We start from the raw sequence: 25,658 nt of genomic DNA, 5'->3' as shown, positions 1-25,658 counted from the left end.
TAATGTGCCTACATGAAGACACAGGGTCTGAAGAGGTAAAATGAAAAAAACAAACAAAAAAAAACTATGTAACAATGACAGAAAAAAAACTTGACTGAAGTTACTAGTAGGGCTAAGCAAATAGTGACAATTTAATTTCAATTACAGTTTCCTAGTCCAACAATTTTTCGAAACAATAATCAAAACCTTGGATATGAACGAAATGGCTATTACGTTGCCAGAAAATAACAAGTAAAAATGTAAAGTTTTTAAGTAAGCTACCTGATTTAAACCTATTATTATTATTGTTATTTTAATTGAAATCGAATCATCTTGTGAGTCACAAAAAGCTAATGGAGTTACACTTTCAAGAGTTGCTTACCTAATGTTAGGTGCTTAGTTAAAATTAATCAAAAATATTCAATTTAATAAACTTAAATAAGAGGAACATGTCACAGAATTTCAAAGTGTTCAATTTAGTAGAATCAATTTGAACATTCAATCAATCCTTCAAAAGTGCCATATTATACAAGTAAAAAGTAATAATGCGGAGGAGGGGAGTTCTACGAATTAGGAAGAGAAAAAAGTATCAGTGGTCTCCTTCTCTCCATTTTTCAGTTTGGAACATTACTCCCAATTCTTCATGCAACATTTTAAAAACCATTTACTAAGTGCTTTTCCACTTGATAACAGGTTCATAATCAGAGACTATGTGGTAACGGCTTTGTATTATTCCGAGGCGTACTATTGATTCAGATTCCACAGCTGAAGCGCTGAAATTGCGGTGTTTCCCACGGCCCCTGAAGGCAGCGGCAGATGCGGGTCTTATTTGTTCTCTCCACCAGGAGGGCGTTCCGCTGAAGAACATACACTGTGGTGAATTATGCCGGCGTACGTGCGCACTGATTCATATTTAGATGCTGCCACAGCTTAGCTGTTATCCCAGGGTCTGTGTTTTTGAACCCCGGGCCTTCCTTGATGTTAGCCTTCCTGGTGGTAACACTGCCGGGGGAAAGGCGACAGAGGAGGCCAGGCCCGAAGACATGGAGGCTAGCCGTCCTTGCAGAGGGAGTGAGCTGTAGGACGGTAGGCGCTCTCTCTCTCTCTCTCTCTTGCATTTCTTCCTCCGCTAAGAAACAATGAAAGGCAGACAGGACAGGTTATAGTACCTCTGCTTAGAGGGAGGGGAGCTTGAAACCTTTCTACCACCAGTTCTCCTTCAGTTTCAGCTTTCGGATGTTTTTTTCTGCCCGTCGTCGTGAAAAAGCCAATTTTTGAGTTTTTTCCTTATCCACACAGACAATGATGGTGGTGGCTGCAAGTCTTTTTGGCTCAGTCCGGGAATGGCTGGTCTCAGAGGTTTACTGGACCGAGAAAAACATCACACACTTGACGTTTTAACAGTTTTCTGGCTTTATTTCATATCACAGTTTCTGGCATCCAGTGTCCTCAAACGTGACACATAAATATTTAAGCACTATACAAATAACATTCAGGATGAACACATGCACTGTAAACACAACGGGTGCTGAAGCCAAATTCATCAGGTTCTTTAAAAAAAGTCTCCTTTGCATAATTATGATTAATGTAATAACTTCAGTGTGCATTTAAAATAATAATTCAATACTAAGTGTGAATTTTAGTGTTAAAAATATAAAGAGTGCATGATTGAAAGGGGCTAGGAGAGTAAATATTTGGCTAAACGAACCCTAAAGGGAGTAAATAGGCTGATATGCATGGCTGCTTATGCAAGACTTATTAAGTTCATGTCAGCAAATATTTGTTTTGTTTACTAGACAAATTTTTAAGAAAAAGGAGACTTAGTTTTGAATGAATGTCTTAAACATAACGTATGATCTCTTTGATTCAGTTAATTATAATAACTGTAATCAGCTTTTTTAGTTTAATTCAATTTTATTTATATTGGGCCAAATCACAACAACACTCGTCTCAAGTCAACCTGCATTTTAAACAAATGCAGGTATTTGTTTAAAAGATTATTATAAACTAGGCGCACAAATGTTTTAGTTAATCTAAAAAAAAGATTCAAATTAGAATTTGGGAGGAAAAAAGAACATAAAGCTAAAGTAAAGTAAAAAATGTGCAGGACATGCTGGATCTGAGTGAGCTACATGCAGAAGGTACTTTTGTTGTGATATTTGATCTTCACTTCCTAAAAACCGAATTGCAAAAACATTAAATGAAGCACTGAAAGTAACAAATTAAATTAAAACGAAACATTTTTAACACTAATCTAAGCAAACCCTCTTTGGAAACTAAAGAAAACTTACTTAGACGAGAAAATTAAATAAAAATAAGGCAGCACAGTGGTTCAGTGGTTAGTTCTGTTGCCTCACAGAAAGGTTTGAATCCACTGTCGGGTATTTCTGTGTGGAGTTTGCCTCTCTGGGTGCTCTGCCTTTCTATCACACTTATAATGCATGTTAGGTTAACTGGTGATTCTGAACTGGCCTCAGGTGTGAGTGATTGTCTGTTTTTTTGTGTTAGCCATGAAACACTGGCAACCTATCCAGGGTGTATCCCGCCTCTTGCAGCTGAATAAGTGATAAGCTCCTGCCTCCGCTACCTTGAATTGGTTAAATAGCAGAAGCTGGATGGAAAGAAAAATTAAATGATTCTAACCCCGTGCCCGTTTGTTTTCATTTTTGTTAAATTCTAGATTACGCTGCTGAGGATAGTTAAGGAAATACTCGATCATAACAATATAATAGAGTCACTGAAGCTTCAGGATATCAGTGTGTCCAGTTAGACCAGTGTGAATCCTTTTACACTCTAACAAAAGCAGAACTAGAGAAAAATCAGTCAGCAGGGATAAAAAGAGAGCATTGGTCTTGCCTTTTTGGGGAATTGTCTCGTTGCCTCTCCGCTGCACCTGCTGACACTTTCATTTGCACCAAACCAGGTGAAATGATTTATGCTTCTTAACTGGACACATTAATATCCCTGAAGTTAAAATGTGTTTGTATTAAACTGTGATGATCCAGCGTTCCCTTAATTCTTTGAGCAGTGTCATTTATCACAGCTTGGTAATAAACAAATAACAAATACAATATATCCAAATTAAGGTATTTCAATAACGTGTGCTATTTTGGTAGAGGTATCTGTTTTCTGTTTTATTAGATGTTCTGTTTTTTTCTATGCTGTCAGTGGTGATTTCTGAGCAGGGTTGGCCCTCCTAGTATGGACCCCGGCCACATCGGAGGGGATATGTCACCTTTGTATATGCCAAGAAAGAGGAAGCCTGTTCACTCACTTTCAAAAAGTGGAGTGCAATGTCCAGGTAAAAAAAAAAACACATCACACAGCAGCGTGCATCCATCACTGTGGCCATTTACACTGGTAAAACTTGGTAATTTCATCTTTTTAATTGTGTCTTTTTTAATACAATTTCACTTTTAAAGCTGCTGTCCAGCGAATGCCAGAAAGAGCCTGTGAAGTAAATACAGTTGGGTACTCAGAGGTAAGAATACACATCTATAATGTAAAAACCTACGTTTTTTATTGTTTCTGAGATAGTGTATGTAAGGAGCAGGCAGTCCTGCTAGCATGAACGCTGTGACTGTGTTTCCATTTTCAAGTGTGGTAATAAAAAATCAGTTAGCTTCATGCGCACAGCTGGATCTCTGCTTCACAGTTTTTTCATCGACTGTTTTAGGGGGATGAGTCCCAAACTGAAGACGGAGTAAAGATGAAGAGAACTTACAGTAGGAAAAGGTAAGAGGCTGGTTAACCTGGTGATTATACATTGTACTCTTATATAAGTCATTCACAGTAAACAGATATCATATCTAAACAAGTACACAGGTTTCAGTAAAATACATCATTGTTGATAAGTGCAATGCCTTTTAAAAATCTGCATACAGAATTCTTTTGTTTAGATTTCCTAATGAGATGAGGAAATTCAGCGTTTGCACTTGCTGCTTATCCATATGCAGATATTAACCAAATGGCTGGTATAGGTTCAGGTAGAATGAGCTATGGATCATTCAGTTTTGAATATGGTGTTAATTTAAGGCTTCAAAAGCAAAGCACAGGGCAAGGAAGTTCAAGAACAAAAAAGGAAGTCTTTGCTTTGCAAAAAAAATTTGTTACACAGAATAAACAGAGTGAAAAACATCTTACAGCAAGAAGTGAAAGGACAGAGTCTGGTACATAGAGAGTGGCAGACACAGTGAAGGAAGGACGCAAGATAAAGGTGGCAGATTAAAGAGCAAGTAATCACTCTGGCAGGAGGAAATACACAAGCTCAGGAAGCGAAGGGTGTGAGAGGATATGTGAGTATAAAATGGGAAATGATAAAAGAGAGAAAAAAGAAAGACAAAAAATGACCTGGGTCTTTAATTTTTCTTTGCACTGAAAAACTAAACAAATGGGAACACCCATCATTAATGAGTGATTAATGAAAATGAAATAAGATTAGATCTAAAAGAATCATAAAACCCGGCTCCACTGTTGTGCTCCTTCTTGGTTTTGGCTGTTTAAACTTTGTTTAATTAATTAATTTAATTCAATTTGCTACAGAATTTATGTGCAAAGTGCTTTTTTAAGTGCTGCTCAAAAGCATATATGTTTGTATTATATTAATAAACAAATAGTTCATTTATTTACCTGCATTCTGTTCATATTGTGCAGTATAGCAACTGTATATAAAAGATGAACCTAAATATTGACGCAAAAGGTGAAGTTGCTTGCACCTGTATTCTTTATAATGGCCTGAAGGGGGATCAGATTGGATGTAGCCACTAGGGCTGTGCGATATGACAAACTCGTGACATTAACACGTATATTGTTTCATGTTGTACTCTTCATTTATTTTGTGTTGTTGCAAAAACATAGGGCTGGGCAATATATCGAGTTTTTTAAAAATATCGATATATTTTCATACGAGATATAAGATGTGACAATATTGTTTATATCGATATAGTCTATGTTACGTTATAATTATACTTGTGCAGCCGCAAGTTCGCCTCTCTTTCGTCCACTTTTGTCTCTACGCAACATTACTCGGCCTCGCCTCTCTTTCACTGAACACAACTCCCCCTCCTCCCCCATAGCTTCACCTGCAGGCAATGACAAGATGAACACGGCAAATCTCCGTTAACGATTTACCGCAGATCGCCCCGTGCGTGGGGCTGGACGGCGTCAATGTGTTAGCGAGCTAACCGCGCTAACGAGCTAACTGCGCTAACGAGCTAACAGCGCTACCGACATAAATCCTTTCATTTTCTCAAAAATCGACAGTGCGCCTTATGTATGAATTCTGGTTGTGCTTATTGACCGCGAACCGCTTTTATGTGCTACACGGCGCTCAGCAATCTGTCAAAAAATGTTTTAGTACAACTTTGGTAAGCTACGAAGCTGCAGCGCTTGATGGATTGTCGGAGCATTACGGCTACCGAGGAGCCTCGCGGAGTGATACGTACTGTGCTTCAACATAATATTACCGTACTGTGTGTGTATAAGGGCCATAAATGGCACCTGTTAAGAGACATGGTTACAAAGAGGATTTCAAACTCCAGGCTGTCAGTCACACAGTAGAAGTTGGGAACAGAGCAGCTGTGAAATCTGTCTGTCTTTGTTATTATGCTCATTGTCTTTTAGTTTACATTTTGACTGCACAATTGTGAGCTTTTTGTTATGCACAAAAACAACATTGTTTTCTTTAATTTATGGAGCATTATTATTTAATAAATGCTGATAATTTATTTTTGAGTAATTTCTTCATGTACATCTACGCTGTATGTTAATAAAAGTGCCTGTGTGACATCTGGGACACAGCTTTGACTAAGAACTCTCTTTTTGTTCTTACTTTATGGCTTTAAAAAGAAATATCGAGATATATATCGTATATCGCCATCCAGCTAAAAAATATCGAGATATGATTTTTTTGGGTCATATCGCCAATGACAATTCACTGTACTTACGATTTCCCTACAAAAACACACTGTTTACTGCAATTTTTCATTGCTTCAGATGACAGTTTGTAGTAGTCACTGAGGCACCACAGAAGGACCAGCCAAAACTAATCGAAGAACTTATTTCATCATAACAAGAAAATCATTGCAAATGAGCTGTGTCAGACACATGAATGATATCTAAGTTATTCTTATTTGTTTTCTTAAAAAAGGGGCTACCTCTGTGTCATGGACATGATTCGGTTATGAAAAGCCTGACACGGTGTAGAAAACTATTGCAGGAAATCCAGAACGTAGCATACAACACTGCAACAACAGATATGTGGACGAATTGAACCATGCATGTCTGTATGAGTTTAACGGTGCACTTTATGAGACTGGACACTCGCTGTTTACAGACAGGGTAGTTTCTAATGACCATTAGTACTTTTGATGTAGTGGTTACAGAAAATCCACTATATTATTATATATCTTTTATTTACACCCTCTGACCCACACTACAGTTAAATAATCTGTTCAGGACCAAATGAGGTTCCTGTCTCCATCAGCATTTAGAAACTTTTAATTTTAGTTTTTTTTTTCTTTTATTAGGTATGAGGACCTCCAGAGTGTTTCCCTGGGAACAGTAGATTACTCGACAACCAGCTGTTCTGTGATGTCATCAGATGGCCTGGCCAATGGGTCAGACCCAGGGTCCATCGGTCCGCCCACTGCAAGGCTCCCTCCAAGACTGGTCGCGAAGGATGTTTGGCCTCAAGGCCCAGAAGCTAGCGGGGAGCAGTCCCAGCCTCATGATCAGAGCTGGAACTCCAGCAGGGAGCGAGGACCTGACGCCTGGGCTCCAGGCAGAGACCGACCCCAGGACCAGGTGTGGAACTCTGGCAGAGACAGAGGGGGACACTCCAGTCAGGACCAGATATGGATTCCAGGCAGGGACAGAACTCAGTGTGGGCCGGATCAGTCCTGGATGACAGGCCGGGAGCGGGGTCCTGATCAGGGCTGGGCAGCTAGCAGAGATCAAGGACAGGATCAGGCCTGGAATGGAGGCAGAGATCCAGGAAGGGACCCGGACTCGTCAGGGCCGGAGCAAGGGTGGGGTACTGGCCGAGGCCCAGATCAAGCCTGGAACAACACAAACAGGGATAGAGGGAACGTGTGGAGACCTGGTAAAAATGACCATATGGACTGATTTTGTTTTGAACACTGTGAAATGTCGTAAAATAATATGAGCTTCTTTCATGATATCTGCAAGCTACAAGCGAAAACCAGAACCTATAACACATGTGCGAGTGACAGCTTATAAGAGAAGTGCAGGCGATATATGTGCAGAGTAGATGTCATCATTTAGGTTATGATTTTTGATTTTGTCTAATTTTTAAGACTTGAACATGAAAAAGGTCCAGAGGCCAGAGATGGAGCCAAGCCCCGCACCCAATAACTTCACACAGCCACCAGAGGGCAGAGAATCCTGTAAGTTTTCAAGGAGTCTGCATTTAATGCATAACTGAAAACTCTATATGTTACATTTCTATCTCACACATCTGTTTCATGCTGCTTTTTTTGTCTTAAACTGAATATTATTTCCTTATTAATAATACTTAGGACTGAAGTAACTTTATAAATCAGAACTATAGTTAGACATAAATCAGGAATTTGAAAAGTTGTTTCACAGTTTGTCCCTAACCATTATGGGAAAACAATATGAGGCCGTTTTCTCAAGTGCACCACCTTCCTTTCAGTCTTGGCAGCAGTACTATCAGCCACTAATTTGTTTTGGCAGAGCGTCTGGCACACCATAGCCAATGACTGTTTCACTGTTTGATCAGAGAATCATTACAGAGAAGCATTTTCCCCTCATTGTAACTTATCGTGAGGTTTCTCTAAGAGCCAGGCTTTCTGTAGCAGGAATGCTGTAATCATAATTCAACAACCAACAAGCATTCATGCATTGAAAAGAAAACATTGTATATACTTGTATATATCTGTGTATCTTTTATCTTTTATTTCTAAAGTAATTCAATATAAAATTCTACATGCTGCTAATGGAGAGATGACAAACTTTGGCAGCAGTCTCTGCATCTAATCAATAAGGAAATTTGACCTTATTAAATAATAATTATGATAAAATAGTATAAAAAGAAAAATAAGCTTGATTGCATCCAGTCATTCAGTGTGAATCTTGCAGGTTCAGATGCTGCCAGTGCTGGTCAGGCCTCAACAGCTCAGCCGAACGAAGACCAGAAGCCTTCAATCCTGCCGGCTAAGAAGGAACCTCCTACTTATCCTCCAGGTCAGAGCAGCAGCTGTTTACCACAGATTTATGTGATTTAATAGAAAGTAATCTTATTACACTATGTTTTATGTGCACTTCTTTGATTGAAACTGTCAATAGGCTTTATCTGACTGCATTTTTCTTGCTTCACACAAGTATGAGTTTTAAAGGGGATTCGGGGGGGGGGGGGGGGGGGGGGGGGTGGTATTTTATCTTGATTTAAACTGATTGTAAGAAATTGAAAAAGATGTTGCTAAAACTTTTATTAAATTTGAATGATTAAAAGTGGGTGCTGAAGATAATCTGTGATTTAATCAAAATATTATTATTATTATTAAAATAGGTAAGGAGTAAGCTGCTTCTTTTTGTGAAGCTCTGTGCGTCGTGTAAAGTTAAAAAAAAGGAAAAGTTGCCTATTTGTTGACATCAACTAGGAAGCCAAGAGGAACGCTGGCAGCTCCAGATTGTTGCCAAAGGAAGAGTCACCTGTCCAAAGTGTAAAAGTGTGAGCAGGAAGACTGTGGAGGGGCTGAAGAAACACATGGAGAACTGCCGACTGGTGAGCCCTTCATGCATAATAGTGACATTAGAGTTTTGGACCATCTAGCAGGAGCCTTCTGCTTTACTGTCTCTCCTGGAAGACTCTAATAATTAGTTATTACTAGTAATGACATTATTTGGAATAATTGGAGTAAATAAATTATGCTTTGTATGTTTTTTTTTATAATTTTTTCCAGGATGTCAATTTTCTATGAAACACATTCTGCGCTGAAACCAGTTCACACACTCTTCATATTAAGCATCAAGTTTTAAAAAAATGAATCGGTCTGTAGTGTGGTTTGTGCTTTACATTTGCACTGGGAAAACCTAGTCTGACTAATATTTCCATAACATAAAATCTGCTTGTGTTCTTTCCTGGTGTAAATGTTTACCAAATGAAAAAGTCACTGTGTCACTCTGTTATCTGTAGCAACCTTTTACCTGCCAACACTGTGGGAAACAGCTCAAGTCTTCAACAGGGATGAAGTATCACATCATGGCTGACCACAGCCACTTGGTAAGACTACTCAGAAATAAACATTTTCAGTCTTAGTTTAGTTTAGTTTAGTTTATTATGGTTTTACTGAGTTTGTTGCTACCTTTTCCTGCTTTTGTAGCCTTCAGCTGATGATGCCAAGGACCTGGATGATCGTGCTATAAAAGACAAGCTACGTAAAATCCTGAAGAGATTGGGCAAATTAAAATGTTCCAAAGAGGTAAAATTTGCACGGATTGTGCTGTTTTAAGAAAGGAGATTTGATGAAAGTAAGATAAAAGATTAAACTGGTGGTGTGAAAAAATGTGGGGGTTTTTTCTTTATAGGGTTGTAATGCTGCATTTACCAGCATCATGGGCTACGTGTATCACATGAAGAAGTGTGGAAAGGAGGAGTCTGAGCTGGAGAAAATGCTGCTGAACTGCTCTCACTGTGGGAAGACGTATAAATCCAAGGCTGGTCTAGAGTATCACCTGAAATCAGAGCATGCTCCTGTGAGTCATATATGTCATCGAAGCCACTAAATACTATAAAAATTGTAATTCGTTAATACTCTTCATTCAAATTTAAATTAATAGACAATTAGACAAGATGCCAGCCTTGTTTTATCACCTGTCCTTTTAATTCGAGTGTCTGTGAAACTCTTTGTGCCTCATCTCCATTAAGTTTATTCTCTTGGTTCATCCAGACGCCACAGAAGACTGAGGAAGATGAGGCACTGAAGGCTCAGAGGGAGGCTAATCCAGAGAGGACGCCCAGCGGCAGGGTGCAGAGAGCCTCGGCCCAGGTGGCCAACTTCCACCTGGCTGAGATTGCCAACAATGAACTGCCCAAAGACTGGCCCAAGAGGAAGTTTCAGTCCGACCTGGTACCAGATGACAAGAAGGTAAGAGAAGATTCACTAAAATTGAGTTTGTACTAAACATAAATGCATTTCTTCTTTCTCCTGACGCTCTTTTCAGTTGAAATATGCCCGACCCGGCCTCCCTGCCTTCAGCCAGGAGGTGCTGAGGAAGTGGAAAAATGAGGTGAAGCTGCAGAGGAAAGTCCAGTGCCCCAACCAGGTAGAAAACAACAAGTCTTATTTTTACCTGTTTAATTGAAATCAGCAGACTTATTTATTTTCTTATCTGAGTAATTGGATCAAGATGTCAAGAACAAGTATAATTAGCATAACTTTGCCGGTTCGATCCCCAGCTCTGTCTGGCCTGGTCATTGTGTCCTTGGGCAAGACACTTCACCCTACTGCCTACTGGTGTTTGTTGGCCGATGGAGCGATATGGCAGTCTCGCTTCTGTCAGTCTGCCCCAGGGCAGCTGTGGCTACAACTGTAGCTGCCTCCTCCAGTGTGTGAATATGAGAGTGAATGAATAGTGGAATTGTAAAGCGCTTTGGATGCCTAGAAAAGTGCTATATAAATGCAATCCATTATTATTATTATTTTTTCAATAACCTGAAATGTTTCTCTTTGTAAATGTATGTTTTTAAAGAGATATATGGAGATATTTTATATTTTATTTTATGTCATATATACACTGTTGCATTGGTGAACATTCATAGTAAACATGGCCGAAGTTTCAAATAGAGAGGTCAGTGTATGTACAAGTAATCCCTGTGGATGTGTATGATGTCAAGGGGAGCAGATGTCCATAACATGGTTAACACAGTATTCAAAGCCCATAATATAACAGAATGTGTGTCGTCCTCAGGGTTGCGGTTGCACCTACACGAGTGTGTCTGGACTCAAAGCTCATCTGGGACTCTGCACGAGGGTTTGTCTCTTTTTTTCTTTGTTTAGGAAATAACAAACCTACAAACTTTCTAGGATTAGCAATACATTAAATGACACCAGGTATAGTTAAGTTGAAACTCATCAATGTATTAGCATGAAACCCTTCTAATGCTTCATCTGGACCGGCATTTACATGTGCTTTTAGTCAGCTCCTCAATCATTTGGGATGATTCCTGTAAATTAAAGAATGAAGTGTTAAATTTGTAAAAGCTGCTTTGAACAGAATTTTGAAAATGTGTGTATTTGTAAAATTATTCAGTCAGTTACTCAGACCATTAAGTGAAATATAAAAGTCAGTGCACTATGCGCAGTTAATACTTTATATGCATTAAATTCTTATAATCTTTTCAAGGCTGCTTTTTCCTGATCTGATTTCAGGGCGACTTTGAGGCCGGTAAATACAGATGTCTGATCTGCAATAAAGAGTTTAACTCTGAAAGTGGAGTGAAATACCACATCAACTCTGTCCATTCACAGGTAATGAAAAGTTCACAAGTTTCTGGCTTGAGCCTTTTTTTTGTAACTATATGTAGATGACATTGCCATGAATGCATATACTCTATATCAGGGGTTGGATATGAGCAGCTCCATAGTGTAGTTGTTTAAACTCATCAGGAAAGTTTTTACTAAAGTCATGAATAAAGTGATGTCTCAGACTTACAACAGCAGAATCAGATTTCTTTTTGCAAACAGACGAGCTGCCCCCTTCTGGCCTATAATGCAATAAATAATAAATAATGCAAGTTTAGTGTATGTTATATAATAGCACCCCTTCGTGCTGCATGTATCTCAACAGGATTGGTTTGTGACGAACAAAAAAGCCTCCAAGAAGTTTGAGAAGTTCCTTAAAAACCAGCCCAAAGAGGTCGTCCGTAATGTGGATAAGCAGACTGTTGATCAGTACCACCATCATCACCTGCAGCATCATCCTCATCATCATCAGCAGCAGCACCATCAACAACACTCACATCACCACCATCATCAGCAGCAGCAGCACCACCAGCTCCAGCACCAGCCTCTGCAGCACCCACTTCAGCCGCTGCATCACCTCCAACACCAAACTCAGTACCTCCATCCAGAGAGGCAGAACCTTCCTCCACAAGTGGACCCCCAGCCCCAACAGCCGATGCTCCAGTACACCAGTTTGGAGCCTCCTCCGGGGCCAGTGTGGGTCGATATGGACCACAGAGGAGCCGTGCTGGGGCCGGAGCAGGCCCCGATCGAAATGGAAATGGCTGACAAACCTGAGGAGGACAGTGGTGGGATGGTGAAGGATACAAGGAGAGGGAAGGAGGAAAAAGGAGTAGATTTAGGGGAGAGGGGGAAGGCTGATAGGAAGCAGAAGGATTGCTTCACTTTTGGCGGTAGCAGCAGAGGCGGAGGTTGTGGGCGCAGCAGTAGCAGTAGCAGCAGCAATACCGGCAGCTCATCGAGCGAATCGGAGGTCGAGCAGCAGGAGCGGCAGAGACAGATTGACCAGTGGAGCCTGAAACGACCGGGCATCATGGGCCTCTCGCTGAGGCTGGAAAGCGACAGAGAAACATTTAAAAAGACCTAAAAAAAACACACTTTCCTTCACATTTCAAATGTCTGCAGCTGATTTGAATGGAAGTAGAAAAACGGTGAAGCGAGAAAAACGTCTGCATAAGTTTTCCACAAGACAAACCTGTGAGACGGCAGCTGAGACAATTCTGTAACTGATGGAGATGTGTTGCATCCACCTTTCGGAAGTGACGGTGGATGCCTTGAAGACATGTTCTCAAGCTGTGAGCGTGGAAAGCTCAGACTGCTCGTTTCCAGAGGCTGTTTCTGTCTTGAAATGGTTGTCGTTGTATAACCTTGAGAAATGTAGTTTATCGTGTTTATCTGTAACAGATTGTTTTCACCAACTTTAATTGTCTTATTGTTTTAAAAGGTTTCATAAAACTCTTCTTGTCTTTCATGTTTTGATTTAAATGGTAAATGGCCTGTATTTGTATAGCGCTTTACTCAGTCCCTATGGACCCCAAAGCGCTTTACACTACATTCAGTCATCCACCCATTCACACACACATTCACACACTGGTGATGGCTACATTGTAGCCACAGCTGCCCTGGGGCGCACTGACAGAGGTTAACCTGAACAGAGACTGCCAGGTGGAGTGTTTACTTGTAATTGTCTAGTCACGCTCTCTGAAGACATTCTGTGCCTCTCGAGTATGATTAGTATAACTTCATACTACTCATCACTTTTAATTATGACTGATCACCATCCTTGGTGAAGTAATGTTGGAAATGACAGGATCACTGTTCACTGGCTTGGATTCTTCTGTCTGTCTGATGTTGTTTTCATTTCAGATTTTTTTTATATAATTTTGTATTTAGTTGCCATTCTTAAGTGAAACCTGCTGCCAGTTTACAGACTTTTTGGCATGTACATGTGACATATAAGTAGCATTGAAGCAAATCTAATGTAAAAGGAAAGAAATGAAAATAACATTGTATCAACCAACACTTTATTTCCTAAAGTGTACTGGAAACATCAGTACTGTTCTTATTAAGTGCAAAACAGCTTAAGCAAGTAATTGTGTCCATTGTATGACTGCAACTCATATCCATCAGTTACAGAATATAATGAGCAGTCTGAAACCACGTATCACCAACACATCTGGAAATTCCCTCCTAAACTGAATCTCTTGTTCCTGATAATGTTCTGATAATTTCTTGAGAACTTGAAGGCCATATTACACATTTATTTTCTTATTTTGCTTTTGATATTAGTGAATATATGGCACAAAATGTCCAGTTTTTCGCTATAATCACTTCTAAACCTCTGGTAAAGATTTCATGCGCATAAAATCAGTAACATTTTCCTTAATCCTGTGAACAAACTGACAAATTAACCAAGCACACAGCCTCCTTAGTGGAGGTAGCTACAGGATGTACCCCCGGTTAATTAAAGCTCTGTTCGTGTAGGATTATTTGATGTAACCTGTGAAGTCGGAAACCTTAGAAAATTTGTTATGTACCAAGAAACAGAAACAAACATAGTTTAATTTGTTTGCGTAGAAATTAACCCGTGAGTGACATGGCGTGATTTTTTGTTCTTTTATTTTTGTTGAAATGTAAGAATCCTTTATTTGCCAAAACCTGGTTCAACGTCAGCAGTTAAAAATAATCTTAACTCAAGTTATGCGTGTGTTGCTTTATTGGCTTTATTAGATAAGTGCAGTGAAGAGTGACAGGAAAGTGGAGGGAGAGAAAGAGGTCAGATTCAAACCTGGGCTGGCCGCTCCCAGCAACACAGTGTATGGTGACCTATACCAAAAAAAAAGAAAAACATCAGTAAATGTTAAAAACAACTATTTTGTCTCTTCTTTATTTCACATTTTTATGTCACATTTGATTATGTTGTGCAGACCTTCAGTCAGAGTGCATGCATCCTCCCAGCTCTCCTCCACTGACATAAATGCAGCTGACTGGGGTGTGATGAATGGAAGCTAACTGTCATGTAACATGAAGGATATTCACTCTTATTTAACCGACAGCATGTAGCCTAATGTTTATGTACTCTGTGTTTTGTATCTCCTACAGTGGGAAATTGTCATGTCAATCAGTTCTGTGATGTTTTCCTATAAATGTGCATATTTCTTTACAAATTTATTTTGAATGTATAAATGTGTTTAGTTCTTGTTTCTCTCATTTCTTCTGCACTCCCATAGAGCTGGATAAATGAACCATTTAACACAAATTGTCTCTTAATCAGTGAAATTATGTAAAATGAAAAACACCCATGACTGTATTTACTGTGTTTGATTTTCTTTAAAGTGCTTTAACTCTCTTTACCCTCCATCAGATGCCTTTAGGATGAATAGTTGGTGTTGTTTTAGTCTCAAATTAGAAAACGCATAATTTTTTATTTTTATTATTGTTATTCTCTGTTAATTTTAAGTGTTGGTGAACATTTGGTTCTGAGTTGTGTCAGGACCTCTGCATACTTACTTGCAAGTCTCTTTTTTTTTCATTTTTAGACTGTTAAGACTGAAAAGTCTTTAAAACATTAATTTTACTTTAGTTTTATATAGTTTTATATCTGTCTTTGTCACTAACCACTGCAGATTTCTTTTGATGGTGTTTGTACGTATGAGGGAAATAATTATAAGACTTAGTTTCTAATCTTTGTGGGTTGTGATCTCATGAAGTGAAGCCAGCATCTACCTTCATGAGAGATTGCGTTTTCTTTGTGGTCACTTTATTAGGTACACCTGTCCAATCTTAATTCGATTCAGTTCAACTCTCCAAATGTAAAGCCTACTTTCTGTCTAAAATATTGAGGGTTTGCTTAATATATGAATTATTTTGTATTGTAATATGATGGACGAGAACATTTTTATCATGATGAGCTCTATAATAAACACAATAGCACATTTCTGATATTCTTCAACATAATCTACACATAAAAGTAGATTTTTTAGAGCCGAAATAATTTACAAGATAACTGATACCGATAGCTGCTGGAGCCAAAACAGTAAAACTCCTGTGACAAAATAGCTTGAATGAATTAAAATAGCTCAACAAAATAGCCCAATTAAAGAGAAAACAAATGAGCTCAATTAAGCTCAACGGGTAAAATTATTAATATTTCTCCTTCTTTTGGGTGTTCACTTTCGGGGGTTACCACAGCACATCATCCTCCACATTCTTAGCCTCTAGGTCAGGGGTAGGGAGAGAGCCGGTGTCCTGCAGGTTTTAGATCTCACCCTGGGTCACCACACCTGAATCTGAAAATGATTAGTTCATTACCAGGCCTCTGGAGAACTTCAAGACATGTTGAGGAGCTCATTTAGCCATTTAATCAGCAGTGTTGGATCAAGGACACATTTAAAACCTGCAGGACACCAGCTCTTGAGGCCTGGAGTTCCCTACCCCTGCTTTAGGGTCACACCAACAATCTCCCTGTCCATCCATAAAACTTCTCTGGGTTTTTCTTTTTCCACTTACCTTTCAGCTCCATCATCATCATCCTTTCTCCACGGTCCCTGCTCTACACGTCCAAACCCTCTCAGCATTACCTTTCTAACTTTGTCTCCAAACCTCTTAACCTTTGATGTACTCATTTCTAGTTCTGTCAATCCCCTAAATACAATAAAAGAACAACAATACAGTAGAAAGCTGAGAAGAATTCAGTTAAATAGATCACATTCAGTAACTCAAAATAAAATAAAAGTGACTTCCTAAATGTAGCAAAAAGTGTATACGTACAGCTCGTTTATGATGCTGAAAAGGGTCATTTGGGGTATTTCATTCAAAACTTTCCAGTAATGCCTTACAAAAGCTTATTACTCCTAAGACACTTCTGAGTCACCATGACCTACTGTACTGTAATGCTACTCTGCTACAGGTGCTGCAAACAGTGCTGATAAGGTGAGGTGTTGATGTTGTGGTTTCTTCAGAGACCTAAAAGTGTGGCTTACAAAATATTAAGCAAAGATTAGAAGGACTGTGTAAAAAATTAGACAATTTATGTTTTATTATTTCTCCCCCCCTTTTTTATGGCAGTCATATTTATAATAAACTTTGTTCTCACCCTGCATGCACGTTGGCATGTTTCACAGCACAAATGAAAGCAGACTTGCATCAGCCTTTTCTATTTGACTAAACGTTTGACATTTAATAACTGAAGCTCTGCATTTTATGGGATAACACCGAAATATGTTTTCACCATAACAAAACTATTAAGGTCAGTGTGGTTCAAACTTTGCTTTTTCCTGCTGTCTTCCTGTCCTTATATTGTAGACCAGCATCTGTTAATGCTGGAGCACAACTCTGACATCTAGTGTGAGTTTTTATTCTAATTTTTTCTGTTCCATTCAACTGGAAACAAGTAGTGAGGGGCGCTCAAGATTTCCATTTGATATTAGTAATGTAAACATGATTTGATCTCAACCTCCTGTTAGGTGATTGATTTCTAAGAGGCTTCAGTTCAATGGTCATACTAGAAGTAATGCTGGGAGCAGAAGTAGTTTATTGTTGTTGAAGTGTTTTTAATGAACTGACAAATGATAATGATGAAAACTGATATCTTGTGACTTTTAACCCTCTTAAAAAAAACAGTTCGATATCCTGTATTGTCCAGGCCAGATTTAAATAAAGGTTCAGTCCGTTAGTAGCCATGTAACATCTGTAAACAGACCAAGTGACTGATTTTTTTTAATTTTATGAGACATGATTTTTATTCAAGTGACAACATTTATTCAACAATTAACACCACGTTGTTTTTTATTAGAAGTTATGTGCTGCTGTTGCATAGTACTGGCAGTGTTATAACAACAGATAATAAAGATGTATTCATGCTCATTCTGTGTCTTAACAATACTGAGTGGAGGCTGGCATAAAGAGGTAAAGGATTAACCCCACTGCATTCCCCAGTAGAAATGCCTGTCTTAATTCATATCTTTTAAACCATGGCTCTTCTTTCTTGACTGCAGCAGTGGTATTCACATCTCAAATCATCTCAGATTATTGCTCCATCGTTGAAACTTTAACCCGACAAATTTGGGGTTGGCTCTTCCTTGACATCTTATTTGAACTGTGGCTGTGCATCAGGCAGGTTTGAGGAGTCCCAGTCCCAGGCTGCTGGACACTGGCGCCACCGGCAAGGATGTCCTGTTTCCCTAAGCTTTTTATATTGGCAACTCAACTGTTAAAACTATTAATCAAGAATTCTAACGGCATACAAGGAATATCAATTTTTAATAAAGACTTCAAAATAAGTCAATTTGCAGATGATACATCTATTTTTTTTTTGAAAGATAAATTAATGGTAGAGAAAACTAACTCTCTTAATATCAAAAAATGTGAACTATTCCCGATTCATGCAAGCTCTGACTCCTCAATAGCTTCGGTTAGAGTTGAATCTAAAGTGATATCTAAAAACCTAATTAGCAGAGAAGACACTAATATTTCTAACTGTATCATGGAGATGAAGAAATCACTTAATCACTTGTCATGCTTGGAGAAAACTCTCCTGAGTTTTTCTGATAGTTTTCTCCAAGCATGACATCCCGGTGCATTTCAGACCCAGTAACACGCTCAGACAGAAACCGGTTCACCCGAAAGACAAAACGCCAAAACACAGACTTAACAATGTGGTGTATGCTGTACAGTGCAGCGAGGAATGCCCAGACCTCTACATTGGAGAGACCAAACAGCCACTTCACAAGCGCATGGCACAACACAGAAGAGCCACCTCCACAGGACAAGACTCAGCAGTCCATCTGCATCTTAAGGATAAAGGACACTCTTTCGAGGATGCCAATGTTCACATTTTGGACAGAGAGGACAGATGGTTTGAAAGAGGAGTGAAAGAAGCCATCTATGTCCACTGTGAGCGACCATCTTTGAACAGAGGCGGGGGTTTACGACACCAACTCTCTGCCATCTATAATCCAGTTTTGAGTTCCCTTCCCAGACGCCTTAACGCCCACTCACATCCTGGGCCATCTGACCTCAGGAATTCGCATGATAAGGTGGGGCCAGGTTTCACAATGAACTCACCCGAAACTCTGGCTGATTGGGACCCACACCCAGTTTCACACCTTGGCTCAGGCGATTAGAGGATCATCAGGGGGTCCTTTTGTCCCTCTGTGGGGGGAAACTCCCACTAGGTTTATATCTGGGACTCTCCACCATTTGACCTTAGAACTGAAGAAGCTTCTCGGATGAGAGGTGAAACGTCTTCAAGTAACTTAAAGAAGTCCAGATGCTTTTCTTTGCAAGCTCCTTTGAATTAACCAGGATATTGCCCGTCTCCTGCTATTCTAAATTTTGACTTATGCTGAAGCTAATATATTGTTAAGTAATGCAGCTGCTTCACTTAGGCTACTAGCAGGTTGCTGAGTAGACATCTGTGTAGTGGTTTGTTTGAAACCACTTTTCCCTTCAGTTTCCTTGTCAGGAAACAACTTCCTGTTCAACTGAAATGCCTTGGCTTTCAGTGGAGTGTGTAAGTGCGTTTCAGTAATAATGTCCCTTACGGCACCTCATACTATTGAGTGTTCAGACTCACAGTGTTTTCTTCAATCTGTGTTTTGTGTCCTGAAAAGACAAAACAAAAAATTATAGAGCAAACAGTAAAACTCACAGCTTTTTATGTATAAAGTTTCATCTGTGAACTTTCTCACCTTTAGATTTTGTCCACGTGTTGACTGTAACAACAGATATTAAGAGTGCTGCTAAACCCACAGACACAAAGATGCATCTCAGCAAATACAGACAATCTGAAAATGAGCAAAAATATTTTGGCTTCAACTTTTTGTTCAGTGCAAAACTCAAAATATTTCAAATGTGTTAAAAACAATCAATTTTCTAACATGTAGTGGAGTTTCTAGCTACAGTATTTATTCTAAATTATAAATAAACACCAACAATGGAAATGATAAAAGTCAAGTAAATGTGTTTAAAAATATATTATTAATATTATTATTTTTTGTCTGTCATGGAAACAAAACAGATGTCTGTCAAGATTGCACACAAAGAGAGAGATTCAGCTACTACCGTCATGTTCATGATTATTTGATGCTGTTGTCAGTGTCCCCTCTGATGTCTTTACTTCTTCTTTTGTTGCCCATATGTTTGTTGGTTCTGTTGCTGATTTTCTTGTGGTGAACTTCACTGTTGTTGATGTTGCTATTTCCGAGTCTTTACCTGAATCTAAAAGAAACACAGAGCGTACGGTTAATGATTTGACTTTAGATGTCAGTAAACCACAACTGAACTGGAAAGATTTAAAACATGTAAAACAAAACACTGAATCTCTCCACACACAGTTAAGAGCCAGTTTGATATATAAACATTAAACTTTAAAATAAGAGAGATTTGTGGATTTTTTTGTTGATGGTTTTTTTTGTGCTGGACTTTACTGTTATTGATTTGGTTGTTGTTACATCTTCATCTAAAGAAATACAATAACATCATTAAAGACACCGACAGTGAGAAAAAAAAACTTGAAAGTAAGTGAACAACAACAGAGAGGAAACAGTGGTGAGATGTTTAACAGTCTAACAAGTCTCATGATGATGCCTCATGTCTGAGGATATGTTCTCTTTATCTTCATACAGACACTCAACTGTGAGTCTACAGTGTTCATATGTCAACACAGAGCTGTTCAAGATGCTTTATCATTGTTCTCATGTACACACACTGGTGAAGATGGAGATATTGTAAGAGAAAAGCAACAATAGAAAAATGAACTTCATCACTGTGATCATAATTATTGTGGTGTTTCAGTTTGTTGTTCTAACAGGACAGTTTGAGCTGAAAACATTAAGATGTAAATACTCACTGTTAATAACAGACAGATCAATCACAAAGTCTGGACCTTCTAGAAATCCTCCTTTTGTTTTGAACTGTCTGCAGGTGTAACGACCAACATCCTGATCTGTGACCTTCTTTATAACCAGAGAACAGTTTGCAGAAACACTCAGTCTGTCTGATTCAGGTTTGGTTTCTTTAATCTGCCCAAACTCAAAGAGTGATACTGTGGTGCTTGAATCACTGAAGATCCAGGTAGTACTGTTACAGTTATGCTGACCTTGTAACGAGGTGTTACAAGGCAGAGTAACATCATGTCCACGTTCAACCGTGACAGTTTGAACAGTTTGATGTTGCTCAGTTGTTCCTGTTGAGAAAAAGAGAGAGAAATGTGAAACATCAAATATGTTATGAATATGAGTGTTATGTTTATAATGTGAAGTTTATTTTAAATACAACACAAGTTTAAGATTCAACTTTAGTTTCCAAGAGTCAGCTAAAGTCAAAAGGTTTATCATGGCTGTCTCAGTTAAAGGGACAATAAAGAAGTAACACTTGTGATAATAATGCAGTTTATTAATTGAATGTGTTTCTATGTACACTTACCTTTAAACTGAAGCATCAGCATCAGTAATGAAGACATTTGAATCCATGTGAATGCAGCCATCGTGCTTCTCTGTCTCTCTCAGTCTCTGTTCTTGCTCTCACGTTCACAAATGAGACAGTCTCAGAGATGAACACAGCATCAACGTCCTGCTCACTTCCTCATAGTGACCACTGTTAGCAGCTATATAAAACACAGATGAAATGTGTTAGTGGTCTGAGACCTGTTGGTGTCTTATTGCACCTATGAAGTCATTTTTTCTCTCAGAAGTGAAAGGGAAATGCTTTGGTGACGTGGGTACAAGAGCTACAGAGCACGGGAGGTTTCATGATGACCAGATGAGCCACTGACAGATAAATGGTTACCTTGAGTGTGTGACTGAACTGTCTTTAGGTTTCCCACCATTTGTTACCACATAGCAGGTACTTGCTGTCTGATTATAATTTGGAATCACACTGGGTAAAGAAATGCATTTATCCCTCTATAGCCCATACCGGCTGCAGGCAGTCTGTGTGTTTTAACTACTGTATCAAAACGGTTTTGTACACAATATAATTTAACATATTGTAACAATATCAATACTTATTAACAATTTAGGAGAAACAAATCGATATGTGTCAACTAAAATTAATTACTACGTTTTTACTCCAGGGTCACCTTAGTGCCATACAGTTTGACATGATTAAAGACTTCGGCTAAAAGAAAACAAAAGTCTCAGCTAGTAAAAATGCATATATGTATCAATACTATCTTCACACAACATAAATAATAAAATAATTGTAATATAAAAAATAAATTGTCTTCCACTTCAGTTCGTAACTCTGTGTTTCTCACAAACTACCATTCAGCTCGCTGGATTCTGGAGTTTGCCTGCATACATCCTGTTCACATCCTGTTCACTAACCCCTGCCGCTGATTAAGGAAACACGCCCACATTAACTGGTGATAGTCACAGTTAACTTGGGCAGCTGTCTGCTCAATATATCATAACATCATTGCAATAATCTGCATGAAACAAAGAAGTGTACCTTCTTTACTCAGTGCAGAGCAGCTGGACGTCGTGTTTGCCCCAGAGTGACCTTTCTAATTAAACACTGATAAATGGGATTTAAAAGGAGGTAATAATACTGAAAAAAAACCTGAACATCTCAAACCATCAAACATCTTAGTTACTGTAGCTCAGGGATTTTAGCAAACAACAACTGGTCTGCAAAGATTATGGAAACATGTGAAACTGACAGACAGATGCATTAACAATATTTTCCATGAGAGGAGTTCTTATTGTAGTGAGTGTCTAGATGTGAATCTAAGAGCTCTTCTGACCTTCTTCTGACTCAGGCTCCAGTAAACCACAGCTGAAGTGGAATTTTTTAAACATACTGAATTTCTCCACACAAACACGATCAAGTGTCAGTGTGATATTCACCTTTTTGTCGTCAAAAGAAGAGTGAGCGTCGCTGCTTCCTGGTAGATTGTTTGTTGCTGTTTTCAGTGTCATTTCTGATGTCTTTACTTCTGATTTTATATCCAAAGCTTATATTTCATGGCTTTTAAGCATCTGAGCCTCCTTTTGTCTATTGTAGATATTAGCTGAGTGAAAAACTTCCAATATTTTAACTTTTACATCCAATGCATTTTGCAGGCTCCCTTTGTCATCTATTGACATGATTGTCTTGATGTTGTCTTGACTACCAACAGATTAGAGAAAGTTAAGTGTGTGAAGACTGTTAGATGAGTTAAGTGTTTGGATTAACAGTGTTCATGGTGATGTTTGTCTGCACACGTGAAAAGAGGTCAAGATTTAAACTTATTACACGTCGGAATTTGAGTCTTAAAAGATGGATTTTAAGCTACTTTAACCTATATCATCCAACAACACAGATCATATTTGCAATGGACATGGAATTATATTCATAACAGAAAGTTTAGCACAAATTAGAAAAGTTCAAACTCTACTTACCAAGAAACTGGAAAGCAAGTCTGCACAGCGCAGTAAGAAAGTTAGCCTGTTGGCATCAAAGCCGACAAGCAGTATGCACGACTTTAGGATTTTGGTTCACACTTATCTTTAAAACTAGGTGTGCACAATCAGACATGTTATCAACACTATTCTTTTTTCTTTTGTTTTGAAAGGGTCTGAAAAGTGAAATTAAGTTGAATATTAAGCGTTTTTGCTGTCATGTTTTTGGATGTCACAAACAGGAAGTTTAATATCGTCATGGATACAGTGAGATACACCTCTCAAGCCTAGTTTTATGGCCCTTTTTGTATTGTTAAAAATGGCACACAGCAAATGAATAAAAGTTTAATAACAATATTCTGTGTGGATATCTAATTTGATATAAAGGTAACTATCACTAGACTACATTAACAATGGAGATCTTAAAATGAGCAATTCTGTAGCATAACCATTGTTACCCCAGCACAAATACACCCAGTATTATACCATATATGTTACTATAAAAAGAACAAACAGGAAGTTACTCTATGATCAAAGCATTCATGCAGCATCCAGAAAAAACAACTAGAAACATTTCATGAGTAACACCCTATTTCTTTGGTTTGTTGATGGTGGAATAGAGATCGCTGGGATCAGTGGAAAGTCCAGCAGGTGAGGAGGGAACTTTCATAGTGCTGTAAGTCACAGTGTCATCATCATCCCCACAAGCCTATATGAAAAAATATTATAAGATGTTATTTAATAAATAAACTGACAGGAGCTTTAAAAATCACAAACTTACTGCTAACATCATCAATGTAAATACCAAAATCTTACCCGGGCTTTATTCTTGGTCTTCTTGGTGAAGCTGATGGAAGCATAGGAAACACCATCATCAGCATCAGCCTGCACAGTGAACACAATATAAAAACTGCTCAGTATGTGAATTCATGATGGGACTGTTTCACATCTATTGAAGTAAATTCATTTTCAGCTTCTCTGTTGAACTAAACATAACACTGAGTGTAACTTTGTACTGGGAGTACTGAGAGATCTCACTGGTCTCCTGATTGGTTCCTGGACCAGACTCAGTGTCTGCAGGGTTTAAGCTCAGTCGCTGCAAAAATACAGTTTGTGACCAAAATAATACTGAATTAACAAAACTGTTTCAAGGAGGAACTGATTCAAAGTATTTTCCAGCTGACTTTAAGTTATTTAGAGTCTCTGTCTGGTGTGGAACTATAGAGTCTAAAGATGATGATGAAAAGAACATTGGTGAAAGAGAACTTGTTATCTGGAGATTTAAACTCACCATGTTGTCGCTCTGTTGTGCTTTGTTTACTGACAAGAGAAAAAAAATAGTTGAACTTCCACATTAGAAATCAAAGAATTCAACATTTTATTTCCTTCATTCTGCTTATGATGTTAAATGTTCATCTGTCAGTGTTTTCACCTTTAGTTTTCTTCCATCTGATGATCACAACAACAATTATTAAGAGTGCTGCTAAACCCACAGGAATGACGATAAACCTTGACTGAACTGGAGAGATTATTAAAATGTGTTAAACAATGAATTTCTTGCACACCAACATGTTCTCACTCCCAAAGCCTAACATTTTACGCTAGGTGACAAATCGTCAGTATATCACACTTCCGGGCACCCAACATGTCCCTATATTACGAGATCGGAAAAATGAGGAAACTTGAGAACCGTTTGAAATGAATCTACACATGTACGTTCATTTTACTTAAATCACTTTGGAAAACACTATCTAACGTCATTAAAGTGCTGGTTAAGGTTAGGAATAAGGTTATGGTTAGGGTTGAGACATGACAAATCGTAAGTATATGCCTGGGGAGTGAGAACGGTCTGTCCACACACAGACAAGACTCAGTCTGACATTAAAATTTCCAAAGAAGACAGATTCAGTCTCTACCATGTGGTTGATTATTTGGTGTCAGTGTCCCCTCTGATGTCTTTACTTCTTCTTTTGTTGTCCATATGTTTGTTGGTTCTGTTGCTGATTTTCTTGTGGTGAACTTCACTGTTGTTGATGTTGCTATTTCCAAGTCTTTACCTGAATCTAAAAGAAACACAGAGCGTACGGTTAATGATTTGACTTTAGATGTCAGTAAACCACAACTGAACTGGAAAGATTTAAAACATGTAAAACAAAACACTGAATCTCTCCACACACAGTTAAGAGCCAGTTTGATATATAAACATTAAACTTTAAAATAAGAGAGATTTGTGGATTTTTTTGTTGATGGTTTTTTTTGTGCTGGACTTTACTGTTATTGATTTGGTTGTTGTTACATCTTCATCTAAAGAAATACAATAACATCATTAAAGACACCGACAGTGAGAAAAAAAAACTTGAAAGTAAGTGAACAACAACAGAGAGGAAACAGTGGTGAGATGTTTAACAGTTTTAAAAGTCTCATTTTTGATGATGTCTCATGTCTGAGGATATGTTCTCTTTATCTTCATACAGACACTCAACTGTGAGTCTACAGTGTTCATATGTCAACACAGAGCTGTTCAAGATGCTTTATCATTGTTCTCATGTACACACACTGGTGAAGATGGAGATATTGTAAGAGAAAAGCAACAATAGAAAAATGAACTTCATCACTGTGATCATAATTATTGTGGTGTTTCAGTTTGTTGTTCTAACAGGACAGTTTGAGCTGAAAACATTAAGATGTAAATACTCACTGTTAATAACAGACAGATCAATCTCAAAGTCTGAACCTTCTTGTGATCCTGTTGCTGTTTTGAACTGTCTGCAGGTGTAACTACCAACAT

At 38.4% G+C, this 25,658-nt stretch overlaps 2 protein-coding genes across 2 annotated transcripts; one reads left to right on the top strand and one right to left on the bottom strand.

Moving 5' to 3' along the window:
• The first annotated feature begins 785 nt into the window (after window positions 1-785).
• On the top strand, window positions 786-15,424 carry znf512 (zinc finger protein 512). The gene is made up of 16 exons (XM_082504446.1): window positions 786-1,065; window positions 3,148-3,280; window positions 3,402-3,460; window positions 3,656-3,714; window positions 6,507-7,081; window positions 7,296-7,385; window positions 8,101-8,205; window positions 8,622-8,746; window positions 9,158-9,244; window positions 9,345-9,443; window positions 9,550-9,717; window positions 9,912-10,109; window positions 10,186-10,287; window positions 10,933-10,995; window positions 11,394-11,492; window positions 11,812-15,424. The coding sequence occupies exons 2-16, from the start codon at window positions 3,181-3,183 to the stop codon at window positions 12,571-12,573; spliced, it is 2,691 nt and encodes an 896-aa protein (XP_082360572.1). The 5' UTR covers window positions 786-1,065; window positions 3,148-3,180; the 3' UTR covers window positions 12,574-15,424.
• A 7,659-nt stretch (window positions 15,425-23,083) lies between these two features.
• LOC309689817 (uncharacterized protein) lies at window positions 23,084-25,658 on the bottom strand (the record flags this gene model as incomplete). Its single annotated transcript, XM_082506480.1, has 7 exons — window positions 23,084-23,579; window positions 23,687-23,755; window positions 24,162-24,190; window positions 24,303-24,389; window positions 24,787-24,933; window positions 25,569-25,590; window positions 25,653-25,658. The coding sequence occupies 7 exons, from the start codon at window positions 25,656-25,658 to the stop codon at window positions 23,460-23,462; spliced, it is 480 nt and encodes a 159-aa protein (XP_082362606.1). The 3' UTR covers window positions 23,084-23,459.

This window comes from Aulonocara stuartgranti, assembly GCF_965226115.1.
Source record: "Aulonocara stuartgranti genome assembly, chromosome: 15".
Taxonomy (NCBI): domain Eukaryota; kingdom Metazoa; phylum Chordata; class Actinopteri; order Cichliformes; family Cichlidae; genus Aulonocara; species Aulonocara stuartgranti.
Note: the sequence above shows the minus strand (reverse complement) of the source record. Positions and strands in the feature narration are given on the sequence as shown.

Coding starts and splice junctions, on each gene's coding strand:
- znf512 (XM_082504446.1), top strand. CDS start 3,181: ATGGACCCCGGCCACATCGGAGGGGATATGTCACCTTTGTATATGCCA. Junction 3,715..6,506: donor AGAACTTACAGTAGGAAAAG/GTAAGAGGCTGG, acceptor TTCTTTTATTAG/GTATGAGGACCTCCAGAGTG. Junction 8,747..9,157: donor ACATGGAGAACTGCCGACTG/GTGAGCCCTTCA, acceptor TGTTATCTGTAG/CAACCTTTTACCTGCCAACA.